Source organism: Eubalaena glacialis, chromosome 7 (genome assembly GCF_028564815.1).
Source record: "Eubalaena glacialis isolate mEubGla1 chromosome 7, mEubGla1.1.hap2.+ XY, whole genome shotgun sequence".
NCBI classification, from domain to species: Eukaryota; Metazoa; Chordata; class Mammalia; order Artiodactyla; family Balaenidae; genus Eubalaena; species Eubalaena glacialis.
In genome coordinates, this window is record NC_083722.1 from 112,511,209 (window position 1) to 112,532,258 (window position 21,050).

Sequence of the window (21,050 nt, forward strand, 5' to 3'; positions counted from 1 at the left end):
AGGAAGAGGTAGAGATGTGTGACCACTAGCCAGTCTGCAGGAGCGGAAGGACACAAACGAAACACACGTCATGCCTTCTTGCCTCGCTTAACAGGATACACGCAGGTAACCAGACTGAGATAAACAAGGAGCTATGACAGGACCCGGGGGGGCAGCCGGGGAGGACGCAGCACCTACTGAGTGCCTGCAGCATGCCCACCGCATCAAGGTGCCAGCCTCGCAGGCCCCCACCCCGCCTCCAGTGCCCCCTCCCCCTGCTTGGTGCCCAGCTCCTGGCCTCCCGGTGAGGCCTCTGAGTCCCCAGAGCAGCTCCGCCCCACTCGCCGTCCCCTCCACCGGGCAAGCTCTGCCCCAGGTCCTCCCCGGTCGCTTCCTCACTTCTTGCCCGCCCCTGCTCATAGGCTATGTCCCATAGGAAACAGCACACCCAAGAGCCGCGCAAGGGTGACGGAAATGTTCTGCAACTACGTAGAGGTGATGGTCGCACAAGAATGTGAATGCAGGAAATGCACTGAATTAAATTTAAAATGTGTGACCTGAATTCCACCTCAGAAGAGAGAAAAGCACACCTGTCCTCCACTCTCCAACCCAACCCCCTGCTTTCCTTCTTTGTGACACGCCCGGGGGGATGTCGCCTAGAGCCCAGCCCTGTTGCAGGGCTCTGGGCAAGGGGGCCTTGAGCCTTGGAGCGCCTGCAGAGCCTGTCCCTGCCCCGGCAACAGGAGGGTCTGCACACACACCCGCCGGGACGCACCACAGCACCCAGCACCTGAGCAGATCACAGCAACAAGGGACAAGAGAGGCTTCGTTTCCACTTCATACATTTCATGACAGCAAATTCTAATACACTGAGTTTACGAATAAAAGGAACGACCGCTATTCTTTTTTTAGACTAATGGAATGTTCCATTTTTTTTTCCAAGCCACACAAATACATCTGCATTTAATGAGACAGTTGTGCCTACCTGTCAGGCCTAAATAATCAGGCTGCCAAAAAAAGAGCTACAGTGACTCAAATACAGATATACTGCAGAATCCTTGGGGAGCTCAGGGAAACTACCAGATTTCAAGGAACGGTGTGAGAGACACTTCCTGAGGCCACGTGTGCAGCCCAGCCTCAGAGATGACCCCAGCCGGCGCGGCCAGCCCAGAGCCCAAGACACAGGCCAGGGGCTTTCAGACACGGGCACCAGCTCAGGTCCTTGGACAGGACCGCCACCTCATCTGGGCCTCAGTGCCCTACCCAGTGACAGGCTGGGAACCTGCTCCCAGCTCCGATGGTCTGCAGTTGCACACCCCTCCCTGCCGAGGTCCATCCGCCGCGAGCCAGCCAGGGCGACCGTGCGGAGAGCTGGAGTTTCCTGTACCCTTCCCCTCCTCAGTCCCCTCCTGGTGCCCTCTGCGCCTGACGTCCGCCCTGCGCTTGCCCTGGCTCCCCCTTTGGCAGGGTATCGTACGTCTGCTCAGGGGCTCCGACTTTCCTGCAGACTCCCTTCCCCAGGAGTCTAGAAGATGACCACTTGTCAGATCCAGGAAGACTGGCCACAGACTCACTTCCTGCTGGTGGCCACCTGCTCGCCCACCGTCAGCTTCTCTCCTGGGACCCTTCCAAGGGACAGCCTCCAAGGTCAATTGGCAGAAGGTACCTACCTTCATCTCTCCTAAACGCGTCCTTCTAGAAAAGTGGAGGATGGATGCTGCGGTGGCTTAAAACAAAATTCATCTGGAGGTACGTAGTCCCTAAGGAGAGAGGCATCGGGGCTCCAGCAGCAGTGACACAGGCAAAAATCAATCTCCCCTGAACACCAATTAGGGAGAGCACACAGGATTGTCATCTGGCAGCTGAGCCACTCGAAGCTGCCCACTCTGGAGAGGAAACGCCAGGAAGAATGTTCCTGGACGGGCTGGCCTCCTGCCCCAGCTCCCTCCTCCGCCAACGGCCAGCACCTCAGAAGGAGCTCAGCCCAGGGGGGCCACGGGGTGTTCCGGCACAACGCGCACAGGGCTCTGAACACCCTCCACGGGCCGCGCGCGGGCGCAGGGGCTGAAGGAGACGCTGTGCGGGCCTGACCCTGAGCCGGCTGCTGGCACGTCTCCCGAGGGAGGCTCTGAAGGGGCACCCGGCCCCGGCACAGGTGGAGACGCTGACGCCCGCAGACACGGCACCGAGGCCACACAACTGGTCTGAGTAACACAGGTGGATGTTCTGGGCTTTTCTACGACTCAGCACCTCCCTCTCCGGTCCGCCGTGCAGACCATGGCTCAGAGACCTGTCGCTCTGTCCGCTGTGATTCTTTTTTTTTTTTTTTTTTTTAACTTTGGGTTTATTTATTTATTTTTGGCTGTGTTGGGTCTTCGTTTCTGTGCGAGGGCTTTCTCTAGTTGCGGCAAGTGGGGGCCACTCTTCATCGCGGTGCGCGGGACTCTCATTATCGCAGCCTCTCTTGTTGCGGAGCACAGGCTCCAGACGCGCAGGCTCAGTAATTGTGGCTCACGGGCCTAGTCGCTCCGCGGCATGTGAGATCTTCCCAGACCAGGGCTCGAAACCGTGTCCCCTACATTGCCAGGCAGATTCTCAACCACTGCGCCACCAGGGAAGCCCCCGCTGTGATTCTTTTATGGACTGACATGGCCTAGGTCCCTGTAAACGGAGATTAAAGCCCAGGGCCACAGGGATGTCTGTGCTGCCGGGAACTCTCCACCCACAACCGGGACACCATCCCCCACCCCCAGGGAAGACGCCCCGCTGGGTCTCTCGGGTGGCCCCAGGTCCAGGGGCTCTGACTTGAGACGCACGCTGGAGCGCTATGACCCACGGGGGAGAGAGAAGAAAGCCCAACGGCCCTGATTCCCCGCCGGTGTGGAAGGCGGCCCATGAAGGCTCTGGGCAGAGTGCCTGTCTGCTGGGGGGAAGGGGAGGTGGGAGAGAGGCAGGAGGTGCTGGTCTCCAGGCCCGACAAGGTCCCGACTCACAAGCTCTGCAGTGTTTGCCCAGGACCCACCCCGGCGGCCAGTGGCCTGGAAAGAGCTACGGCAGGTAAGCAGGGGCCGCAGCCCCCCAGCTGAGCGCCTGCAGACCCCTCCTCTTCGGCCTCCGGGAAAGGGCAGCAGGAGCCACCAGGATCTTGGTTTCAGCAGGAAAGTCAACTGAAGGTAGGTACCTTCTGCCAATTGACCTCGGAGGCCAGCTGGAGCGTCCTGAAACCCAACAGCTATTCGCCGCGGGAAGTTCCAGTCGGTGCTGTTAGCTGACTTCCCCGGGCCTTGAAAAATCCCAGGGCTGCCAAAACCGCAGCATCTGCCCACCCACAGCAAAGTCAGAATCTGCTCGTTTTGCAAAAGGGAGCTGAGAAGAAGGCACGTGCAGTGGCCTGGCCCTGCAGGAGGCGCTTGTGGAGGGAACCCCAGGTCGCCTCCGTCTGCCGGCTGGGAAGACCACCGGGACGAGGACTGCAGACTCTTCTCTGGCCCCAACCTCAGTATGTGGCCAGGAAAGCAGGGACTTAGCTGCTCCAGGAGCAAAGCGGCAGGCAGCTGTGAGCGGGAGCGCAGCTCAGCCCAGCAGGAAACCCCAACGCTTCCCATCCCTCACCTGGTCCCCGCTGTCCCTCCTCTACAGGACGCCAGCGACTTTCTGGGTGAGAATACGGCAGGAGAAGAGGGGAGCCCTCCCCCAGGCAGCCCCACCGGGCGGGAAGACAGGTCGCACCCCTGTCCCTCTGGGCAGCCCCACTGGGGGATCGGGACCAGCCCCCAGAGCACCACAACAAAGGGAGGCCTGGGGACGGACAGAGGCCTAGATCTCCCAGCAGAAGGTGAAGGGGGCAGGGGAAGGTCAGGCAGGACGAGGGGCCTTTCAAGCCCCTCAGCTAGATCCAGGCCCTCCTCCCGCCCAGGCCTGCTCCCCGCAGCTGGCCTCCCAGCCAGCGCGGCCCAGGACTGCCACCTCGTGGGCCCAACATGCAGGACAGGGAGAGGCTCCAGGACTCGGCCTCAGGCTCCAACCACCAAGGGCACGAGGATGCTGGCTGTGGTACCACCACAGTCATTCCGCCCGCTCCCGTGATGGGATGAGAAGCAGGATGGGGTCGCTGGGTTCTTCCCCACCTTCCCAAACCCGCACAAGCAGCACCAACCTGAACCCCCAGCCCCGTGAGCGCAGGCAATGCAACGGCAGGTACCAGGTTACCAGATCTGTCTGGTCCAAACCCTGCCGTGACCTCTTCAGAACAGAAACCCCTTTCCAGGACCTCAAAGGAGGGAGCTTCGTGAGGCGTGAGGGGCGCATCTGGGGCGGGGGGGACAGCAGGACTCACGCGCCCCCCACCCCTGCCCCCACTGAGCCGCGCGAGAGCAACGTTCAGTCTGCCGTGTGCCAAGTACCCCCCAGCACTTTCCGTGCATTATCTCGAGACTCCGCAGAAAACCTAGGGACTGACCAGGCACGACCACTGCCCCCTTTAAGAGAAGGGACGCGAGAGATTAACTGATGACCAAGGAGCACAGCCAGGACGCAGGACTGGTCCCAGGCAGTCTGGCTCCTGAGCCCAGGCTAGGCCACAGCCTCCAATGCCAGCTGCTGGACGTAACCAAACAATTAAAAATTCTCCACGCTAAGATCCTAGAAACTCAGGACTGTTCTGGCCAGAGAGTCCAGCAAAGGACCAGAATCCCCAGCTCCCCCAAGGGAGCAGAGACAGGAAGCAAGTTAGGGCAACACAGGCAAATTCTTCTCAGGGAGAAAGAGCGAGGAAGTGCCAGGACAGGCCGGGGCCGAACGCCAGCCCCACGGGGCCCCGCAGGGTGGACAAAAGGGAGAACCATGTCCTGGGGGCTCCAGGGAAAACCAGAGGGCAAGAAGGACGAGGCCACCCTCCATGTCCATCTCTTCCTGCCAGCCTTCCAGAGCCTCTGGAGGTCAGGAGGGCTGTGCTGGGGTCAGCAGAGCACCAGCCGCCCTCCGTCAGCTGCGTCTTCCCAGGAGGAGGGGGCAGGCTGGGCCTGGACACTGCCGCCAGATCCCCCATGAGCATGGGAGGGGGCTAAGCACCTGCCACAGGGCTTTCCGCTTACGGCGACAGGCGGGGCAGCACTAACCGGGATGCACGAGGCTCAGGCTACGGCAGGGGACTTAGCACGAAAGCCCGTGGCTCTACTCGCAGGGGAGGGCCTGGGAGGGAACCGGGGGCTGAGCCAGGGCCTCGCGCTGCAGAGGCGGCGTCCTTGACCAGGACCAGGCCCCCGCGCGACTCCGGCACCGGCGGCCAGGCCAGCTCGGACCCAACCTCCGTCCCGCCCCCGCATCCTGCTCCAGCCCAGGAGGACTTCCCGTGTCTGACTCCACCTGACCTGCTGGAAACCACCGCTCCTCTGTGAGGCCTGGCCGGGGCCCAGCTGTGGGCAGGTGGCCCGGGAAGAGCCGCGGGCCTCAGCACACTCAGCCTCTCGACGGGGCCTCTTCACAACAACAGGCCCGAGTTGGAGGCCTCCGCGGAAGCCCCCAGGCCAGCTGCCTGGACGGCCAGTGGCCACTGGGAAGGGACAGCCAAAAACAGTCCACTCTTCGGGGACACCTGTGCTCCCGCACAGCCGTGTGGAGGCCGGGCGGAGCTGGGGGCACGGCGCCTGCCGCAGGTGCTGCCGGACGTGCGGAACGGAGGGCTGTCACAGCAGCACAGTGAGGGCGAGTGACCGAGGGCCCCGGGCCAGGGGGAAGATGGCTGTTCTGCACACGCTCTGCTGGAGGGCTCCGTCTGGGCAGCACCCACAGCCGTTAGGCCCTGAGCAGAGGGCAGGGCACAAGTAGATGAGGGGGGCTCTGTGGGGACCCCAGAGCAGGTCTCCCGCTGTCCCCAGCCTGCAGCTAGGCACGGCCACGCAGCCACCTTGGGCAACGAGGCTCGTCCAGGAGGGCGCCTGGGTCTGGCCCTCAAACTACTGAGTGGGCACGTGCACTATGGTCCCTTCCCCCTCCTGGGACAAGGAACCGCCGGACCACCCCCCACCCTGGCCTGTCACCTGGAGGAGCAGCACATGCACCTGGGGGCCTCCTCCTCACATACCTGCTCTCTGCCCTCCTGGACACCGGGACCCCCCCGGACAGCTCGCCTATTTGGGAATGGGGACAGGCAGGAGGTCAGAGAGGGCGCACTCCCCGGGGCCCCCTGGGGCACTGAGACCCCCGCACAAGCCTTCCTTCTTCCTCTCCCTCACCCACGTGTCCACTCCTCCCCCCATTCCTCCCGCCCACTGGCCGCCGTCCATTGTCCAGGCCGCCATGGCCTCTCAGCAGGACTGTGGCGGCTTCCCATTGTTCTCCATACAGAACCTTGTGAAAACCTCACTGGGGGCCCCTACTGCACCCAAGCTGCACGCGCCCCAGGCCCACAAGCCCCTCCGCGGTGGCCCTGCCCCGCCCCCACACTGCGCTGGCAGCTCCCCAGCTCACCGACACCCCCCGGCCCCAGGCCCCGCCCCTCCTGCTCCTCCAGGCCTTGACTCCCAGGTCCGCCCCCCAGAGAAGCCCTCGCTGACCTCTGTCTAACGCAGGTCCTGCTGGTCCTCTGAGTTCCTGGCCCTCCGGCCACGTCACGCTTCCCTCGTTGTGATCCAGTGAGCGTCTACTGGCGGGGGTCTGCCTCTCCCACTGGCCCGCAGGCTCTGGCAGGGCAGGACCAGGTGGATGGCGGGTGAAGCAGGCAGAAAGGCAGGCACGGGGGGCGCAGAAGGAGAATTTAAAGGACAGGGCAGCTCCTCTGTGTCAAGGACCCCACGGAGGAAACGTGAAGAAGGAGAGTCACCAGATCTGTTGTTTCTGAGAACGAAGTATCAATGGCCGTGAAAAGCAAACTTCGAGGAGTTTGAGAAGCGAACTCTGACCTCAAGACACTGCAGCAAAGGGCGGGTGCACTTCAGACAGCAGGCGAAGGGGACAGAGCAGCTCCAAGGGGAAGAGAGGGAGGCGAGGCCAGGACGAAGAAAGCCCAGCCAGGACTGGGCCAGCAGGTGCGGACTGGGCACGGCACAGCGCCGGGTGGGGGGGCACAGGGGCCCCTGGAACAGGGCGAAGAGAGGGCTGAGCCAGCAGCAGTGATGGAGTCACAGCCCAAGACCCTCCAGCCCAGCGTGACCCCCTGCAGTGGCCCTGGGAGCCCAGGCCCAGGTGCAGAGGAAGCGGGCGTGGGGCCAGACAGGAGGACAAAGGGAAGGAGGGGGCGAACCCTTCCAGGTCAGGCAGACACCTGGGGTGAAGGTCAAGGTCAGGAGAGCCCACGTGACAGCAGAGCAGTAACAACGACCAGGGAGCTGAGGAGCATGAGCCTCAAACCGACGGCGAGGAAGGCTTTCAGCTCAGGCCTGGCTGAGAAACGTCCAGGTGCGGTTTTTGTTGAGGACCGACTAAGTGCGGACATCTTCCTAGAGGCTAAAATACACCTCGTTTAACCCCCACTACACCTCTGAGCTGCGGGCATCCTCACCACCACCGTATTGGGGGGGAAACTGAGGTGCAGGAAGACCCCACACGTGGAGCAGAGGAGAACGCAGCCGACCCAAGCCTCCAGCGATTCCTGCAGGACCACCCCTGACCAGAGCAAGACCCAGCTCTTCCGGCGAGTCATCTGCTCCCGGGCCTCAGACCCCAGTCATGAAACCCAGGGCAGCACCAGCCGGTCTCAAGAAGAACAAGGAGACAAGGTGAAAGCGAAAAAAGAAAACGGCTCCGGAAGCTTAGAGCCGGAAGAGGAGCCAGTGGTCCCAGTGGCCCCCTGCAGTCATGAAGGGGCTTCCACTGGAGCTGGGACCAGGGCCAGAAACTGGGCCAAGTGACCCGGCCTGAGGTGAGGCTCTCGGGCAGGTACCTGGCCCCCGGTGGCCCCCAGGCCAGCCCAGCCCCAGTCGAGGGGCCCAGCAGCGGCTGGGGCTGGGAACCCTGAGGTGCAAAGCCCTCCGCTCTGAAGCGAACACCAAGGCAGCCCCGCAGACAGTCGAAGGGACAAAGGAAGACGGGGCACCCGCCACAGACCAGCTACTCCAGGCTCAGGAACCCTCCCCGAGGAGGGTAAGCACACGATGGGCTCCCGCGCCAGCCCGCAGCCGCTTGACATTCCCCAGGGCGCCCACAATGTGCTTCTATTAATGGCCAGCGTGTCAGTGGGAAGACAAGGGCGGCCTTGGGTCCACCGGCCGGCCACAAACGGCTGTGCTGCACACCATCTGACACCCAGAGCCTACCCATGCCGTCATCCATGGCTGCACACCGACAGCCCAGGGACAGGAGGCGGAGGACGGAGGGGCCGCGGGGCAAGGGTGCAGGCCTGTGGGCAGACACCGCCAGGTGCGTTAGGGGAGGACCCAGAGGGCAGAGTTAGCAGGAGCAAAGAGACATGGGGCCAAGCCCAGGCTAGAGGGCGGCAGGGCCGTGTGGCCCAGGGGCATCATGGAAAGGCCTCACACAGTAGCCACACCCCCGGCCCCCCGGTCCTAGCAAAGCACAGGGCGCCGGAATCCTCCCTTAGAAAGCCTACCGACTCATCCAGCAGTGGGAGACGCTGCCTGCCGTGGGGAACAACGCGGGCAGCGGGCTCCCTCAGCCTCATGAGAGCCCGGGGCCCAGGAAGCACTCCCACCTGGGCTTCGATGAGAGCACGGCCCCTCCACCCCACACCCTTGGGAGTCAGGAGAGCGCAGGGCCCCGTGGGAGCCTAGGTCGGCTTCAGAACGCAGGAGCCCAGGTGAGGGGTGCCGGCTCCTCGGGAAGGAGGACGGGACCTCAGCCCCTGTGCAGCGTCCCCTCTGCACAGAATCACCCCCATTGCCTCCTCCAGACACAGCTCCTCCCCCCCTCATCCTGGGGGAGGCGGGCAGGACGCAGAGGGAGCAGGCACCCCTGCCCCCACCAGCCAGACGGCGAGTTGGACACTCCACCTGCTCCCAGCAGCTCCAGACGTTCCCACTGGACACGCGAGGAAACAAGGCTGGTGCAGGCTGTGCTGTGTCCATAGAGACTCTGCACCCAGGTCTCCAGGTTCCACAGCAGGGAGCCTTCCAGCCCACCACCCGACCAGCGCCCAGACCCTTCTTTGATCTGGGGGTGTCAAATGTCCACCTAAAATCACCACCGCAGCTCCGCTTCCAGCCAGAGGTGGCCCTAGGACCCCGTTCTGCCGAGGAGGCCCCTAGGGAGGCTGCCCCTCCCACACAAAACAACAAAACCTCGCTAGGAAAGGCTTTGGGCCCTTCCTTCTTCCCAACTGGAAAACTGACATGATGCCTGGAGGCACAGCAGCCACGCTGCAGCCCTGAGGAGGTTGCCGGATCAAGAGGGAAGGAGGACAGGGACCCTGCTGCGAGCCACAGTGCCTGCCAGGCCTTCTGCCCAACGACTTGTTCTTGAAATAAACACGCCCCCACCGTTTAAGCCACCGCACCTGGGCTTCTGTTACAGCCAAACTTGTCCCGATGGGCGCACATGCCGTGCTGACCCAGACACTCACACAAGACGGGGACCTGGCTTGGCCACTGAGCAGACATGGGGGTTAGTGAAGACCTGAGACTCTCCCCTGTCCCACTGCTGGGTTTGTCAGCCAAATAACCTCTTTCCCATTCTTTACCCTGCCAGTAGCCAGCAATGGCATCTACCCAAGAGGCAAACACCGTCTGCTAACTGACAAATCTGAAACAGAAAGGAGCAGGCAGAATGGTAGCTCCTTTTTTTCACAGAAAGGAGCAGGCAGAATGGTAGCTCCCCAAAGACTATATGAATAAACCACATCAACAGACTTAAAATAACCCATGGCCTTCCCCTCTCCCCAGCCTGCTGGCATCCTGGAGCAGGCATAGAAGCAGGCAGGCGCCGGCCCAGCTCCACCCCAGGGGCAGAAAAGGGAAACAGGCTGCTGCCAGGACGGGCCAGGCGGAGGGCTGGACCCTCAGGACCCACGTGGCTCAGGTGGAGGGCCGGCCCCTCAGGACCCACAGGCCAGGCGGACGGACGGCCCCTCAGGACCCACGGGCCAGGCAGAGGGCCGGCCCCTCAGGACCCACGGGCACAGAGTGCGCACAGGGGTGCCGGGTCTCCCCCGCTGTCAGGCTCGCCCAGGCCGCAAGAGACCCACTCAAGACAGGAAGGCCCCAGACTCTCAGCCAGGCCCTGGGCCTCACGAGGGACGAAGCGGGAGGTCAGTAAGGTGCCACCTCAGCCCCGGTGCCCGTCAGACGGCCCAGGTCAGCCTCCGCGGCTGCATTTCCCCAAGGGAGGCTGTATCCCGGGCCCTGGGGGCCCATCAGGCACGCAGATGCCCAGGAGCCTGGCTGAGGCCAGCAGCCGAGTCCCTGGAGAGGCCTAGGAGGGAAGGCTGCCCTCAGCGCCCTGGATCCAGCCCACCATTGGCTCGGTGCTCATCCCCGGCGCTAACGGACGTGCCCGGTGACGCGTGCCCTGCTAATAAGCAGCAGTGGCACCAGGAAGGCACCGCGTCGGCCATCTGCCCCACAAGGTCAGCACTAAGGAGGGCCTCCAGCCTCTGGCGTTACCGGCCGAGGCCCCTCAGACCCGGTAGATGGCCAGGCTGCGAAGCCCCTGGAGCCCCAGCCTCTCACCCGAAGGCACTGAAGGCACCTTGCTGGGCACCCAGAGCGCCGGCCCCACTTCAGAGGGAAGGGCCACCCGTTGTCCACTCGCCACAGGTGCCCCCTCCTCCCTGCTTGTGCCCCGCCCGCCACCTCGCCTTCCAGGTGGTGAAAATGTGCACAACAGCTGAGGGAAAACAGGACTTTTCCACCTAAGGACGCACCACGGTGCCCTTGTGGGCTGGACAGCCGGACAGGAAACAAGAGCCCAACGAGCTTCCCGGGCGACGCCGCTGGCCCGCCCTCAGCTCTGCGGGGCCCACGGGGCTCCCGGCAACGGGGAGGCGCCTAGACGGGCAGCAGCCTCTGCGCTCGGGCTGGACGGTGAGTCCAACGTGCCTGGACGGGGTTTCCTTCCGCTCCTGCCACGTGCCTCCAACCTCACACGGCCAGGCCCCAGGGTCCGGCTGCACACAAGCCAGGTCCCTGCGGGGGTCGGGGGGTGCACCTGGCCATCCCTGCCCGGCTCTGGCCACAGTCTACCCTCGCCCGTCCCCCAATGCCGAGCCCTGCTCGCCTGGCTCCTCCGGGCCTGGCTCCAGCAGAGAGCGGGCTCTCTTTCCTTGCTCTCCTCAGCGAGGGGCTCCCGCTTCCCTTTGAGGCCGAGAAGTCTGACCAAGGCGCCCATCTGGGCAGGAGCTGCATCAGGACCGGTCACCTGGAGCTCGTGTCACACAGCACAGCCCCTGCCCTCTAGGACCACAGGAGCCGTGTCACCCGTGGGACACACCACATCTCGCGAGGCCCAGCAGCAAAAAGGGCCGAGAACTAGGGGGGGCCCCAGGCTCCCAACGCCCGTCCAGGAGCCGGCTCTGGGCCTGCTGCAGCAGCACCACGGGGGCTGTTAGCAGTGTGGATTCCGGTGTCAAATCCACTGTTTCCAGCCCAAGACCCAAGTACTTATATTTTTACTGAGTCCCCAGGTGGTCCTGTTACACAGCACTGGGCAGCCGGGCCAAAGGCGCAGAGAGCAGAGGGTGCAGGCAGGCGTCTGCCCAAGGCCAGGCTGAGCCGGGGGCCCTCGTTCCGCGCCCCGCCTGCCACGCCCACACCACGCACGTGGAAGGCCCGAGGCATCTGCACCCATATAAATGGACGTATGGAGGCAGGAACCGCGCAGATTTGTCCTAAGGTCAGTTCCGTCGACTCTGCGTTCTGGTCCCCGGGTGGAGGTGAAGCAGAGAAGAATAAATTGTAACTTTTCCAGCAACGCAGAGTGCCCGGGGATGGGGGGAGCCCAGTGACGGGCCCCCACTCGTGCCAGGCTCCCTCCTCCCCGCGACCCCTGCAGCGTCATGACACAGGCCTGATGCGCCGAGGGCCAGCCGTGGACGTGGTGCCAGCTCTTAGCCCGCGTCTGGATTCACGCCCTCCCTCCACCCCCAGTTTGTATAAAGTATATGAGAAATAAAACCAAAGTTTTTTTTGGTGTGTAATCAGCTTAAAATATGGTTGAACCAGTTTTCACAGGAGCCTACTTGTAGTTTTCCTTTCTCTAAAAATTGTCATATCCTCTAACCACAAGGCTGAGTGATTTTAACTTTGACCTGAACAAGGAAAGTAGGAACCCAGGAGGCCTCACGCTACCCCTTCTAACTGACTGCTCCAATTCCGTAAAAGAATGAAGTGCACCCCCCTCCCCCCACCCTCTGAGCAGATGTGACTGTGGGAGGGGCGGGGGTGGCCAGCGGCAGGGCGGGGCGGCCCTTACACCAGGCCTGTGGAGGCCCCGCCTACCTGCGGAGGGACGGCCCTAGACACCAGGAGCCTCCTGGGCCTGGGCAGATTCCTTTTGGTTTGACCTCAGCAGCAGCCGTTCTTTCTACTTCTCCCCTCCTGCATCTCTGTGCGTCTTGTTCATTAGATGATCACCTCCCGAAGGGGAGGCGCTGTGCTGGGACCACGTGGTCTTCTGTGCGGCCACTGGTGAGAACACTGAACTCCCCTAAGCACAGAGCCTCTCGGGGACAGCAGCTATATCTTACTTATTTCCATGTATCAATAAACTAACCCAGTGCCTGACATATGACAGGCACCCAGAGAACATATATATAACGTCATAAAAGAATCGCTCACTGGAAAAGAAAAGAGATGGAAGTTTTTACTTTCTATCAGGTGTACTGCAATTTCACACTCCTAATAATACGTGTCAGGAATCGAACAGGCAGGGTCGTAAATCTCACTCTCCCTAAAGGAAGGCTCTGCCAGGCCTTCGCTGCTCCATCCACTGGGTTTGTAAAGCTCTGGCACCAGAAGACTGAGGCAAAGAAACCGCTCTGTTCTTTCATATTCCTCTCTGGAACGTGGGATCTGGGCTCCAAACTTCCTCCCCAATTCAGAGGGAAGCACACGTCACACAGGCCCCGCTGACGCCCAGGCCTCCACCCCAGTTACACCTGAGGCTCCGCAGCCCTCGTGTAACCGAGCAGGACCCTACGGGGCCTTCCCAGGGCAGGCCCTTCCCTTCCTCTGCTCTAGGTCCTCTCAGAAGCACCCAGAAAACAGTATCTATTGCACACTCCTGAGTTGTTTTACAGATGTGAAAATCCCCACCAAATGGAAGATGGTAACTACTTGATGACCATGAGCAGCCCCCAGGCCTCCTGGAGCCGGAGGACTGATGATATTGGCCCCTGTGACCCCACCCTCTTACCCCACCATCAGCCAATGTTCCGTCAGAGAACTGTGCACCCGCTGATCACACACCCTGCGACTCCCCTCCCTCTCCTGGCCTTGAAAAATACTTTGCTGAAACCCTTCGGGGAGTTCAGGAGATGGGGGGTTGAGCCCTCTGTCTCCTTGCAAGAAACCTTTCTCTGCTCCAGGCTCCGATGTTTGTTCGGCCTCACTGTGCTCGGGCACAGGAACTCGGGGTCAGACACACGCACGCGCAGGAACGCGCATCAACACTCGGCAGCTCACCGCAGCGCCGCTGGGCAGGAAACGGGAACGCTTCGGTCCTCAGGAGTAGGTTATAAAAATTATTACCTTTCCTTGTTATTAGTTTTATGAACTTTTCCCAGTAATGAGCTCAATCATTCCCTCGTGCAGAGGAGGATTGGAAAGTTCATACTGTAAAAGTCAGAGCAAAGGGCATGCTAAATGTCAGCGCGCTCAGCACCCTCTAGACGAGGCTGCAGGTGCAGGGTCGGGGCACGAGCCCGGGGCCCAGCCTGGATCCAGCCTCACCACTCTGCCCAGCACTCGTCCCGCCTGGCGGGCACTCGGGGGAGGAGGGAAAAGCCTCTCTGCTCCCCTCAGGTTCTTCTCCCCGACTTTCTGTTCTTACTTTAAACCCTGCAAAGCACAGTTCTGAGGCTACCTCCACTAAAGAAGCTGCGACCACACCGACCAAGTGAAGGTGACGGCGGCGGCCTCGCTCACCTCTGCCCGGGCAATGCCCAGAGCAGGCCCGATCGGCCTCACCTCGCCTTCCAAACCAGCCACGTGTCTCTCTGTGTCTGCCCAGCCCAAGCCCAGGGCACGTGGAGGTGTGGGACGCGGTCCTCCCGATCAGTGGCCTCCCACTCACCCAGCACTGCAGGTCCTGGGCCGGGGAGTGACTGGCTGCCTGGGCCATGTGCCCAGACCCTGCCTGGACCTGAGCAGGGAAAGAGGCCGCTGCAATCCCACCCAGGGACACACGACAGGAAGCAGGTAAGTTCCTAAAAGGGAATGGCAGCGCCAACTGCACGAGCAAGTGGGCATTGAACAATCAAAAGCGGGGCCCCAACAAGGAGTCACGGACACCTGCAATGTGAAGGCAGCCACGGGCCCCGCGGGTCCTCAGAGCTCTGGCAGAGGGCACCGTCCCCCCAGACGTCCGGGCGAGTCCAGGCAGGATGTGTCTTCTTCCCTCTAAAGATACCCTTCCTGCCAAGAAAGCCACACCTGAGCCGGAGGCAGGAGGGAGGGAAGCTGTGAATCCCTTTCGCTGTGGTGACCACATTCCAGGTGACAGCCCACCCCTGCAGGCTGCCATGCCCACTGGGTAACTGTCCCAGGCGCCAACGCTTTCGCTCCATCCACACCGACGAACCCTGAACGTCCCCGGCCAGGGTCCTTCCCACCAGGTTGTCGGGCTGCCTGCCTGTCCTCACCAGGTGTCTCTCTGCGTCACGATTCTCCACCAGGCGGCCACAGGTCAGAGCACAGCCCCCATCCCTGCAGCTCCCGGGGCTCCGTCTCAGTTTCGGCGTCACTGGGCAGGCTCCTCGTCCACGGCCTCCTGCGGTGCGCACGCGGCTCGCTCACCCTCACCGCGTCCAGTGCCGCCTCCCGCCCGCCCGGCTCAGCCCAGCTGCTCCCTCAGCCGACACCACAGCCTTTGCATCCCAGGCATATTCTCTTTGCCTCCGTCTCACATTCACTGTAACAGTTTGGCCGGTTCCAGTTTTTGGTTCAAGTCTGTCTTCCCACTAGGCTGAAAGTTTCCCAGGGGCGAGCATCCTACGTTGTTGCTATTTCCCGAGGGCCCCGTTCAACCTGCGTGTCTCACGTCCCTGCTGCATGGTCTGCGCATCTGGGTAGAGGCCCTCCCTCCCGGGACCCGGAGGGGGCGTCCAAGTGGCGCCCTCACACCATCCAGCTTCCTTCCGTGGAGCTCGGCGAGCTGCTCCCGGTGTCCCGGCCGTGGCCTCTGGAGCACGTGGTGCCAGATGCTGCTACAGCTGTTCCCCACCCCATTCCTGGCCATGACAGCATGATTTATAATAAGAAAGACGTATTTGGTCTTTGTCCACTGTTCCTGGCACAGAGCTCCTAAAACCCTTGGAATTTCCTCTGCTGAGAGGGATGAAGGTGTCTTTCCTTATGTTGATGAGGTGACTCTGGGAAACCACCCAAGGATGGGGCTGGATGCCAGCGGAGACACCGTGTGATCAGAGGCCTGGAACGTGGGTCCCAGCCCCTGACCTTCCGGAAGGGGAGGGGGGCTGGAGGTGGAATCAGTCACCAGGGGCCCGTGATGTAGCCAATCACGCCCACGTAAGGAATCCTCCGTAGAAACCCCGAAGGAGCGGGTTCAGAGAGCGTCCAGGCTGGGAAGGCGTGGAGACTGGGAGAGGAGGGTGGGGTGGGGGGAGGGGCGTGGAAGCTCGGGACCCTTCCCCACACCCTCCCCGGTGCGTCTCTTCCATCGGGTTGCTCCTGAGTCACATCCTCTTATAGTAAGCCTACGATCTAGTAAGTAAAGTGTTCCTCTGAGTTCTGCTCTAGCAAGCTGCTCTAGCAAGTTAATCAAACCTGAGGAGGGGGTTGTGGGAACCTCTGATCTACAGCTGGCGGGTCAGAAGCACACATGACAACCTGGCTTCAACTGGCATCCGAAGTTGGGGGAGAGGTCGGGGGGGGCAGCCCTGTGGGACGAAGCCCTTAACCTGGGGATCTGATGCCACCGCGGGTAGACAGTGTCACAACTGAGCTGAACTGTAGGACACGCGGCTGGTGTCGAGAATTCCTTGGATGTGTGGGAACAACCCACACTCCACCACTGAGAGAATTAATACTTCCTGACAGTCCTAGTTCCATCCGGATGCCCACCCCCACCTCCCCCCAAACGTGATTAGAAAAGAGCCCCAGCCCCAGCCAGCGGAGCCCTCCCGGTTCCCTCTGCCGAGGGCTGGCCCAGCCACAGGCCCTGGCGCCGTCCAGGCAGAGGGATGTCAGAGGACCTGTGCTGGGGCTTCCGGAACATCCTCCTCCTGCTGCTGAGCACGACTGGGTCCGCAGGAGAGGGGACCCGGGCCGTGATGACGTGGTGGCCCCTGGGGCACTGTGACCTCACGTGCTGTGACACGCAGCCTGCACCCACAGCAGAAAGACCCTGATGGTACCTCCCGTAGGTTAAATGTACCCAGAATGGCAACAGCCGTCCCGGTGTGCTCCCGCAATCTGCCAGCACTGCTGGGCCCCCGACTCACCACCTCCTCTCAAGCCGCAGGCAAGCCCGAGTGTGACCACCAGGACGGTCCGAGATGCCCCCTGGGGCTGGAGGACGCTCCCCAGCCAGCGGGCGGATAGCTCGGCTCCGCACCCAGGGGGCCTTCTCCTTCTGTTTCTGGCTTGCTGCAAGGTCCCAGGCCCACAGTACTCTCCCTCTGCACCCTCCTGGAACACATGTCCTCACAGCACTTACACCTATGAGGTTCCGGGACCCAGCACCCAACGATCCAGCTCTCACTGTGCAGACCTGAGGCCACAGGCCACAAAGCAAATCAATGACAGAGCTGGGGCTATAAGAACCCCCGCTCCTGGTCCCTAGAAAGACACCCTTTCCACAGAGGAGAAGCTGGGACTTCGGACCCATCAGGTTCCAGGGCCAACCTCTGCTTCCCAGAGCCACTGAGCCAGGAGGCCAGCCAGGAACCCACACTCACCAGCTGGGCGGACCGCTGCGTCTCTGGGCCCATGCCGCCCTCCCCCTGCCGCAGGGACGCACTCCGGGGCTTGGGAGCCGCCTCTGTGTCCCTCGTCGCCACCTGGAGCAGCTCGTCCTGGACCACGGCCTGCTCCCTGTCACACCTGGGCCAGGGAGAGACAGGAGACGCAGATGCAGACGCAGCTCGCTTCATCTGCCAGGGGCCAGGGATGTGAAGGCTGGTGGAACGCTGCGGCCGCCAGAGAGGGTCAGGCCCAGTGACAGTCCCCTGGGAGTGGCATGTGCGGGGACAGTGTGACACTTTCTCAGCCAGAACAATACAGATTGGGAGCAGGAGCCCTGACAACCAGGAGAGGAATCAGACAGCCAAACGCCAAATGAGAGATCCTCGGGGCAGGGGATCAACCCTCACTCGAGCCACTCCTTTAGAGGGGCGGGGTGGGGGGCAGCCCACCTCCCCCACCCGCGGGCAGGAAGGCTCAGAAGCCTTTTAAACATTCAACTCTCCATCCTGAACGTGTCCCTATCCTTGGACCTGTTTCCAGTCTTCCTAATAAAATCACCCTAGAGAGAGAAAAAAGTTACTGGCCCTGAGATGTTCTCAGAAGTGTTATTTATTAGGGTGTAGAAAATGCACACAGTGAAAGGGCCGCAGCAGGTCAGCCTGGGGGCACGTGACAGACGTGAGGCCCTCAGCGCCACACGGCCCACCGTGCCACGCGCTGCTCTAAAACTGAGCACCCACATACAGCGCCTTCAGCAATAAAAACGCCCATGACGAGGTGTAACAAATGGAAGATAATTAGAAGACTGGTAAAAACAGCAAGATACAAAATTTTACATGACTTTGAAAAAATAACCCTAAACTAGAGGAAAAAAGACATTTGAAAGAAATAGTCCAAAATATTAACAAGGGATGATGAATCTATGGGCTGTTTTTTCCTTTCATATATATTATCCTAAGTCTTCCATTAGCATGTGTTACTTCAAAGTTTTTAAACTGTTCAAAAGTATTTTTTTTAAAAGGTTCTGGTTATTTATTTTTGGGAGGCCTCTTGGGATTAAGGACTGGAAATTCTCAGAAGGTGGGGTCTTGACCCCTGACCACGGAACAGCCATGGCTGGGCTGACCTGCAGAGGGAGCCGTCCAGCTGTGGTTGACCGGGGGCCCCTAAGCTAATTCCGAGTCCCTGTTACAGAGGTCACGGCCTGGAGGCTGCAGACAAGGTCCCTCAGTACCAGCCGACGGCTCCCTGAGTCAGCGCTGTGACAACTCCACGCCGGGCTCCGCGGATCACACCCCAGGCAGAGGGGCGCTCAGCTCCGCCTTCCCCGAGGCCTGGAGACTCACGGTGCACTCTGGGCACCTCTGGGCCCGGCTGCTGGCCAGCCCCCGGGCAGGGAAGCTCTCGGGCTGTGGCCTGTGCTGGGAGAGGCCACCCACACCCTGGAGCCAATCCTGTGGAGGCAGTCCTGCGGAGGCAGTCAGTCCTGTGGAGGCAGCTCCTGCAAACACAGCGGCACGCACCAGGCTAGCAGTGCGGCCACTCGGCCATTTAGTCCTGGCTCTCCCACACCCGGGAGTGTCTTCGTCTAAACACTGGGACTAGTGCCACCTAAATCACAGGCTTGGCATCCCACCTAAATAAGACGGCATTTGTGACGCAAACACGTCGACCTTTAGGAGGAGAAGGTACCCAGTGAGGAAGGCGCATCGGGCCGGAGCGCAGGGCCGGGGTGAGTGGGCCCTCGGCTTACCTCTCGAGGAGATCCACCTCCGCTCCTGAGGGCCGCCGGCCACCGCCACTCTCCGGCCTGGGCGATTTAGACTCTGCAAAGGGGGAGAAGAAAAGGTCGGTCCATCAGCAGCAACCCACGGACGGACAGAGGCATAGTGTCACCCAGGAAAGGGCCCAGGACGTCACCCCATGGATGGATGTGCCCCAGGCAGACACAGAACACAGCCTTACTCTGTGGTCAGGAGAGGGGTGGCCCGAAGGCCCCTCTGCCCGTCTCCTGCATAGGACGGCTTGGTCGCTGGGTCAGCATGGACACCTGAGCGCGGTGATCCAAATCCCCCCTCCTCCCTCTGCGGCCACTGGGAATCCAGGTCACCTTCCCCAGAGGCCAGACCGGCTGAGGGAAGCTCTGCTCTGTCCGAGCTGAAAGCACAGCCCCGGGGTCTCGGCTGGCATGGCAGGGCGGGGGCTGTGGGGGGAGGCTCCTCGCGTCTTGTTTCTCTCAGACCCCTTTCTGTAGGGTTCTGATCCTGAATGTGGCCAACGCCCCACTTAAGGACATCTATGCAACCTTTCACCTGCTTCACCTCTAGTATTACTGGGCCCTTTAAGCTGTCGCAGTAGGTCTACCTTCCCATGGCCGAGAACGTGGGGATCTCCGAGCAAACCCAATTCACTCTCCTCTCCCACCGCGCAGTGACACTGACGTTCTGTTCCTCCCCACTGCCCCAGGCTTCAGCGTCCCCGCTCCGCTCAGGCCTTGGTCACATGTCTTCCACCCCATCGCAGGCCTCCACGCTGAGCCACTCGGGCCACACGAGACCCGGCCGGAGAACCAAGCTTTGGGAGGAAGACGGGAGGGGGTGCTTCTCCCAAGACCTTTTCAGCTGCTGACCTCGGAGGCTAGGGGGCTCAGCCCCTCGGGAAGGCCCCCCGCCGCGCGCAGCAGCCCGGGACTCACCCGGGCCCACGCCTCTCCCGGAAGGCCGGGCAGGCGCGCTGGGCCGGGGAGGGCAGCCCTCAGGGCCGCGCCAGGTCCTCGGCTGGGGACGTGCAGGAGGCACCGCTGCCTGGTGTGGATCTGACGTGAACGCTCCCTGGGCTTAGGGCTTGACTTACAACAACTCTAGTGACATAAGGTCTATCACGTTTATTTCTGCTTTCTATACAGTTTTCCTTTTTCACGACTACAAAAGTAACGCACGCACCCACCGCAGAGCCCATGGCCGGACCCCCGCGCCGACGCTCCGTGGCAGCCTGCCGGTTCGAGTGTGTCAAGCCTCCGCGGAGCTGGGACTCCCGTCACCTCTCTGCCCGCTTGTACACATTCTCCGTGCAGCCATCAGAGGGCTTCAGGGACTCTTTACATATGAACACTGCTCACTCCGTGTGGGTTCTGCTTCCCTAGTTGTCACTCTTTGTTCATTTATTTCTTCTCAACTGTCTCTAATTGAGACAATCACAGTCTCCACTCTTCCCCTTCACTGAAGGTCTCTTCGCCTGATACGGGGTTAGGAGGCTACCTGCCACTCTAGCTTCATGCCTTCACCTCTCCCAGTTCAATCTGTGACTTCCTCTGACACGCATTTGGAGTATGGTTTGGCATAAGGGTTTAACTTCTTTTTCTAATCTTGTTCTATCACTGAAGTAAAAGCAAACACTGCATTTTAAAAGTAAAAGTATTTTAAAATGAGTCCACTTCAGGGCATTCCGCCCATGCTGACGAATCCAGCCTTCAGAAACTCAAAACTCACTCACCCTCAAACAGCAAAATACGTTGTTAAACCAAAACCGAATGACAGACGAACCACTCTTCTTGCTTTTTAAACTGCTCAAACGTAGCAAGACGGAAACAAATGCTTCTTTTCTCTTCCAAGGCTGAAACTGACGTGGCCTGACATATTTCAGCAATTTTTGCCCTCTTCATCCCTTCTGCCTCTCCCCTTTCTACAGCTCGTTCACTCACGTTAGGCCTCTTCAACCCCCTCTCCAGCCAGCTGGAGAGACGGTGAGGATGACCCCCTGGAAAAGGATGAGGGCGTCTTCTGCGGGCTTCTGCTGCGTGTCGCACTGTCGCGTGACACTGTAAGCCACAGGCTTGCACACGCGGCTCCTGACGGGAGCTGGGCTGCCTTGGGGGAGGGTCCCCGTCTCCCTGCCTGCATGTGCCAGCGCGCACCTCGTGACCGCATCCCTGGCCGGCACTCAGGACATGCCGGGTGGACACGAGGGTGTGGCCTCCTACGTGCTTGCACCCAAACGGGGCCGATCGGCGGAGAAGACAGCTCCAACGTGAGGCCGCAG

The 21,050-nt window shown here is 61.3% G+C and overlaps 1 protein-coding gene across 1 annotated transcript in view; it reads right to left on the reverse strand.

Annotated features, from left to right (window-relative positions):
- Positions 1 to 21,050, reverse strand: part of CHCHD6 (coiled-coil-helix-coiled-coil-helix domain containing 6) — a 121,599-nt gene that overhangs the window by 83,635 nt on the left and 16,914 nt on the right. Inside the window, exons 3-4 of the mRNA XM_061195628.1 lie at positions 18,766 to 18,838; positions 17,006 to 17,150 (exon numbers count right to left, since the gene is read on the reverse strand). Of these exons, the coding sequence (XP_061051611.1) occupies positions 17,006 to 17,150; positions 18,766 to 18,838 (218 nt within the window). The remainder of the gene's footprint in view (positions 1 to 17,005; positions 17,151 to 18,765; positions 18,839 to 21,050) is intronic.